The 6,997-nt window shown below is 43.2% G+C and overlaps 1 protein-coding gene across 2 annotated transcripts in view; it reads right to left on the bottom strand.

The window, feature by feature from the left end:
* The window catches only part of LOC111875372 (potassium channel subfamily K member 1), a 97,069-nt gene that overhangs the window by 83,098 nt on the left and 6,974 nt on the right, over window positions 1-6,997 (bottom strand). The window contains exon 1 of one of the 2 annotated variants that reach the window (XM_023871584.2): window positions 1,857-1,950. The exons of the other annotated variant lie outside the window; for it this stretch is intronic. Coding sequence (XP_023727352.2) covers window positions 1,857-1,935 — 79 coding nt within the window. The 5' untranslated portion in view covers window positions 1,936-1,950. Of the gene's footprint in view, window positions 1-1,856; window positions 1,951-6,997 lie in introns of those variants that run through there. 2 annotated transcript variants of the gene reach the window in all.

Here is a 6,997-nt window from a genome sequence, read left to right as displayed (position 1 = left end):
CAACAACATCCCGAAGCAAAAAGATTGGGCCAAGCGGGAAAGAATTCTAGGGATTTTAAGAATTCTTACTTCAAATAACGAAACATAATTTTACAGAATTAACGACGAATCAAATAAGGAAGCTACTGTGGTGTGTGAAAAACTTTTAGTGAACCGACATTCTGGGTAATTTTAACTATTTGTAATTATTTTAATTAACTGGAACGTGGCTATCTTGGACAAAGTGAAGTTTTGTGTGTTGGTGATTTCTTTTTCTACTATAAATGCCTCTGATGATGGCTCCGTGGTGAGCCGAAACATGTAAGGCAGGTGCTGACGAGGTGGAAAACTTAAAAAAGTGTCACATTTGACGGAAGGAACTTGATTGTTAATACCAACGATTTATATTACGAATTTCAGGCTGCCGCCTTCATCACCCTCCGTTACCAACCCACTGGAATTTATTTGCTTTCGGGAAGTACACGGCTATTGACAACTATACACAGATGTTGTTCTTTGTGATTTGTGTTTCATATTCAACAAGTAATTTGCGATTCCTCCGGTGTTTTCGAAAATCACAACTTTCGCTACTCTACCGAGAGGAAACGAAGCATTCCCATTAGGAGATCAACTTCCGTAATGGTTTCGCTTTTACACAGGCGGATAGGCGTGAAATCCCTAATTTCATCTCTCTTCCCGAAGTCTTTCCTCCTTTATTTCTTTCCAGCTCTCTCCCCCTTCTGTATGTTTTCCAGCATCCAATAAACCATCTTTTTAGGGCCATCGTATAAGTCCCTTTCCTCTACTTTTTTAATTCTAATGACCATGTCAGTGCCTTTGTCCTACCCATTCTTTTTCCGTTGCCAATCCATTGCAGTCATTTCTCTTCTAATTGCATTAACAAACTGCCAATTATAACACTCCCCGCATTTCACTTAGTGCTTCTCAAGGCACAATCAAGAAGTTCTGGGCTCGAATCTCGGCCGGGGTTTCCTTGCGGTTTTCCTCAGTCCCCCCCCGGCAAATGCCGGGGTAGTACCGCGATATAGGCTACTACCGTTTCCGCCCAAATCCTTCCCAGTTCACCTGTCCCCCTCCCCCTTTGATGCTGTAAGGTATAAATATCGACAACATCGTGAAGTACCAGGCGAAAAGGATTCGTGTCCACTGGTAAGATACTGACCATGTGAAGAAAAAAAGTAAAGTAAAGCTATCCCTCTAACAGTTCGTGGAGGCCCATAGGGTTGTGAGACGTCGAGGCACCCACATTTATTAAACAATCGGCTCACTGATGGCGGTGAGTTTGTCAGCCTTAAACACTGACCTCCCTTTACCCCCATGAAGATTCCTGGTACTCATTTCTGTTAGAGGCTGAGTCGACCCCAGGGCCATAGTGCGGCTGGAAGGATTAAGTCAGTTGAAAAATCTAATGACCTCATAGGAAATCGAACCCTCAACCTTCCGGCTTGTAGCATAATGCCCCAACCAACTACGCTATCGCGTGCCCCCATATTGATTCTCCATCTGTTTATAAAGGTCTCTGTTGCGTGTTAGTATCGGTCTAGTGCAATGTACGTACTTCCTAGACCGTTATTCTGCATTGTTCTAGGGCCTCTTTGTGGACATAACTGAGACAGAACGCGAAGCGAGCGAGTGCTTCGTGTAATGTAAACTTTAATATTGTAAGTTCCATTCGCCCCCCGTGCAAACGATGCAACCAGACAGTTCTGTGGCAGTCATTATTTTTTTTTTGGAATATATATTTCATGAAGTTTGCCATCTCTACAACGTAACGCCAGTGCCGCTGTGTAATAAACGCAATTCATGAATAAGTACGCACCTGTTAGACAACAATATATAATTCAGACCACACTTACATGGATAAAATTTCGGCTGCGTGACGAGCCTTACAATTCCCTGGAGAAATCTTGCTGACGTGCTTGTAGGTATGGCCATACTGTATCACATGACAAGCCCGTGGTAATATTATGAACACTGTTAAGGCACTGAGTCAGGGCCGTAAGACTTATCGGCAGGGCTAGAAGCCTTACAATTCCTAACACATATCTCGCTGGTAATCTTGTGGATACGGCAACACTGTAGCAAAAGCCTGGGGTCGAAATCAGGAGCCTTTGGCCTTCTTGTGTGGGTATACCTCCCGTCTCTTCTAACCTTCAACACTAGATAAGGAAGAGTAGATAGGGTCGCGCTCCGGGCCGCTTTACCCCAACGGCGACACACAGTCCAGTACCTATTGGATAGGAGGCTGTTCGAGTGTGAGCGTCTGTCTGGACGTTGTGAAAAATAGAGAAATGTCCACTGTCCCGGAAATCGAACCCGTATTGACAAATCGTCCAGCTTGTAGCTCAGTCACTCTATGACCTGAGTTACCGGGCTTATTGAGCTTCATTTTGCTGCTCACAGAATTTATTTTGATGTGGATATATGTGAGTGTAGGCCGATCACAGTGGCTGCGCGGTCATCCGCTCGAACGCTGGGATCGTGTGTTCGAATCCCACTCAAGGCACGTATGTCTGCGTATAGGTAGCGACCTTGCGACGGGCTCATCACCCGTCCAAGGAAATTTACAAACGGTATATATGATTAAGAAACTGTAATAACGGCTAAGGTCCAACAAAGGATTATAGAGCCATAGATAGATAAAAATTAAATGTAATATTCTACATAAAGTGGACGGTTTACGATGAGCGATTTGTGCTTCTAATCCATGGTAGATGGCGTTAAACGTCGGCTTGGATAACATATAGCACTGGAAAGGCTTATAGGAAGGGGCAGGAGACATTAGGACCATAGACTGAGGGTGTTCAAGAACAGGGTGTTGAGGGTTGACAATATTTGGACCGAAGAGAGATGAAGTGACGGGAGGTTGGAGAAAACTGCTTAATGAGGAGCTTCATAACTTGTACTCTTCTCCAAGTATAATTAGAATGATCAAGTCAAGGAGGAGGAAGTGGGCAGGGCAAGTAGCACAAATCGGGAAGAACTGGATTGCATATATAGGATATTGGTGGGAAAGTCAGAAGGAAAGAGACCACTGGGAAGACCAAGGCGAAGGTTGTTGGACAATATTGGAATGGATCTTAGAGACATAGGATGGGATGGATTGGATTGATCTGGCTGAGGATAGGGACCAGTGGAGGGCCCTTGTGAACACGATAATGAACCTTCGGGTTCTATAAAATGCTGCAGACTTGGCTTCTCCTCAAGAAGGGCTCAGCTCCATTAAAACTTCCCGTTCAAAATCTGAACGTGTGTTACACTAGTATATATATTGTATGGTGTACACTTATGTCTGAACTTCGAAATTGCTGCATATGAATTAAACTTGTTGAGTCCCCCAGGAGACTAATTTGGAAAATGTGATGAATGTGCACCGCATTGCGGTGGTCACTAAGCAAGGGACAGTGGCCGTGTTTATTAAGAAGATTACGTCCCTTGAGACTGAAGCACGCAGTTCATGCTGAACGTGTTTTGCCGTGTCTCCTACCGCACATAAATTTTCGATATTATATTTAAGCATCCTGTTGCACTTTATACCTATGATATAACTCCGTCCTAAGTGCAAACTATATTTATGGGTCTTTCGTTTTGTTCCTCTCTATACACTACATGTTTCGGCCCCAAACAGTCATCATCAGGTGTATACACTCACGTATCTGTTACACACGTATTAAAGATAAACAGCGGCACGCACACAGGGAGCGTACACAGAATAACACCTGTACAGTGCTGAAAACAAGAAGTAACCGCTGCAGCACTATAGACATAGGGCAAGTAACACTGAGAATTTTAAATTTAAAAAAAAAAATTTAAAATTTAGAAGAAAAAATTTTTAAGGAATTTTAAAATTGAAACTGAAGATTTAAAAGTGCCAGTTCATGAAAGTCAAAATTGACGTGTGTAGGTAACAAAGATAATGTACGAATCAGACAAATGTCAGCGCAGTAGAGTCTGTTAGCAACGACGAAGGGAACAATTGGGAAGACCGGTGTTTAAATTTTAAACTAAGTGCAGTGTAACAGCTACGTGAGTGTATACACCTGATGATGACCGTTTGCGGCCGAAACATGTAGTGTAAAAGAAAGCAAGACGAAAGACCTACAATAAATTGTTGCACTTAGGACGGAGTTTATATCATACATCATAAATTTTCGTCTAGTCACACCGCGAGCATATAAAATCCCAGTCACTGCTTTGCATTCATTGTGGACAAGGACCAGTGCCGAGCTTTTGTGAAGTCGGTAATGAAATTTCGGGTTCCTTAGACCTGTATTTATTTTACTGGATGAACAAAATTTATCTTCTGAAGAGGGCTTATACTGTGCGGAGTGCGTTGCGTATATTACCGTGTTGACAATAGCTGAAGCCTATAGCGTCCAATGTAGGATGATAGGCGAATGATGAATTAGAAAAGATTTGGAAGGAAGAGGCCCCAGCCCAATTTGAGGTACTATCCTGCCATTTGACTGGGGAGACTGAATAAAACCACGGTAGCAGGTATTCACACAAAAGATTCGATTCGAGCATCTTCCGAACAGGAATCAAGTGCGTTACTCCTACACCAGATTGATCAGGAGTTAGTTAATTAGTTTGTTTGTTGGGGTTATTTAACGACGCTGGCAGTAACTAAAATACATAGCGTCGAACTGTAGATTAATCGATGATGATAATTTTGAAAGAATTTAGAATATAAAGGCCGTAGTTCGATTTCAGGTACTATCGCAGCATTTCCCTGAATGGCCTGAGTAAAACCACCAGAACCTCAGTCAGGATGGCAGGAGTATCGACTGAGATTCAATCCAAGTACCTCTTGAATGCGAGTAAAAAGTGTTACTTTACGTGAAACCACTCGCTAGTCAGTCAGTCAATCAGTCAGCCAGGCGAACTATTCAGGATCTTTCCTGAGTGGTTGATATTCGGCTGATGAACTTCCATGTTATGGGAATCCAAGGATTTAATGCCTTTCACCCGAACGTCGCATTGTAGTAGATAGCGTCCATACTACGTATTCCGGAGATCCCAGTTTCAAATCCCGCCCCGGATACCGGCTATACTGAGTGAGGCTCAGGTTATTTTCCGTCAGAAGCTCCAGGCAAATGTCGAGATAATAGATATTTCCAGCCAATTTAATTTCCGGTTCCTCTTGATCTCATCAAACCGTCCTAGAATTATTAATATAAGAAAGTAATATCAAAACTTATAAAGCAATTTTCTCTCATTGGCTTCCTCCACATGTCTCCCTTGATGCAGGGAAACCGTACGCTAAAGACTTCTGATAGAAAGCTTAACGCCCAGTAGTCCGTTGAAAGTCGCCTCCATCCTCAGGGTCGGAGAGAAATCCAAGCAAGAAACCAGCATAAAGCAGATATCAAGCATCCCTGTAGATGGAGGCGACATATTCCTCCGAAAGTCGGTTGCCTGTCAGCGGACTACACAGTACAATACCCAACAAGATAGGACTATTCACAACCACAGTTGTGCGAACTTCATATCCTGCTATTAGAAGTTTTGTGCAATGCTTGTACTTGCGTTGCGATCAACCTTTCGCTAGGTTAGAGACATTTCGTGAAATGTTATGAAGTTGCGTGATGCCGTGTTGACACGCATGTTGTCACTTTTTTATTTGTTTTTATTTTCTTATTGCTAGTGGGGTGGGACTAAGTCCCTTGTACTGTGGCCACTTCTGGCCTATTATACCAGCCCCAGATGATAGGTGAGGGTGATTGTGGAGCAATTGGTGGAATGAAGATTGGCAGGGGAAATCGAAGTACTCGGAGAAAACCTGCCCCAGCGCCACTCTGTCCACCACAAATCTCGCTTGACCACACCTGGGATCGAACCCGGGCCGCCGCGGTGGGAAGTGTCACTTGAATATCAGAGTATACCTGCACCTATGGGCGAAAATGAGACAATGCAGTTTTTTGATTTCCTGAAATGTGTTGCTCTATCTCCACATAATTCCACTGGTTTACCTTACTTGCAAGTGTGAGATTTCAAAATGCTTTATTTTTCCAAAGTCGTGTTTAAACTGCAGTTGAAACACAGTTTCCCGAAAATTGGTGTTGATGGACATAGCACACTCCAACATTCAGGTGACGAAATGTCTCCCGTTTTTACAAAACAGAACATCATTAACCTCAAACAATTTACGAGAGTCTGTATCATTTGTATTTTGACCTCAATATGAACTGCTCAGTAAAGAGATGTGAATATTTTCTGTGCTTTCGTTGCAGCGGAAAGGCCTTAAGGGCACTGTGATCGGATTATACAACAGGTCAAGGCTCACACAATGTAGACAAAAAATGAACGTTAAGTTTCCAGTTTTAGTTGTTCGCTTTAGCTCGGCTGTCCAAAATCCGAATCCCTGAGGGGCCGAGTTGTACTTAGGCATCTACCCACAGTTCGTATTTTAAGGTAAGACAGGTAAAGCAAAGGTTGTGCCTGTGTTTGATTAATTAATCACTACGCCTTGTAGACGTATGGAGGGAGGGCGGTATAGCTCCACCATTCCTGACATCGGCACTAGATTTCAGCATAACCCCCAGCCGCTTTAACCCCGGAGGAAGGAGCCCCCGCTACCCATTGGATAGGGGGCTGTGTGGACCCCAGATCTGGTTTGGACGATGTGGAATAAAAAATAATTTTTTGCCTCTACCGGAAATCTAACCCCAGCCGTCCATCCCGTAACCCTTCGATGTACTGACAGAATCGTCTCGATACCCAGAAGATACATATGTCCTAATATACAGGTGTAAATACCTGCTCTGTAATGATAACATCTGTGAAGCACAGGCCTGTGTATAAGAATCTGACATATAAACTAAAAAGTTTGTAGGTTAATTAAATGTTAAAGAAAGCAGTCTTCTGGGATTTGGCACCGTGTATATGTGGTGTTAACCGACGTTTCGGAGGAACGTATCGCCTCCATCTTCAGGGTAGAAGAAAAAATATAAGAAATCTGCAAGCGAAGAGACCGTGAGAACCGGTAAAAGCAGAC

This window comes from Cryptotermes secundus, unplaced genomic scaffold (assembly GCF_002891405.2).
Source record: "Cryptotermes secundus unplaced genomic scaffold, Csec_1.0 scaffold2437, whole genome shotgun sequence".
Taxonomy (NCBI): Eukaryota; Metazoa; Arthropoda; class Insecta; order Blattodea; family Kalotermitidae; genus Cryptotermes; species Cryptotermes secundus.
The sequence above is the reverse complement of the archived record's forward strand: the minus strand, read 5'-3'. Positions and strand labels throughout refer to the sequence as shown.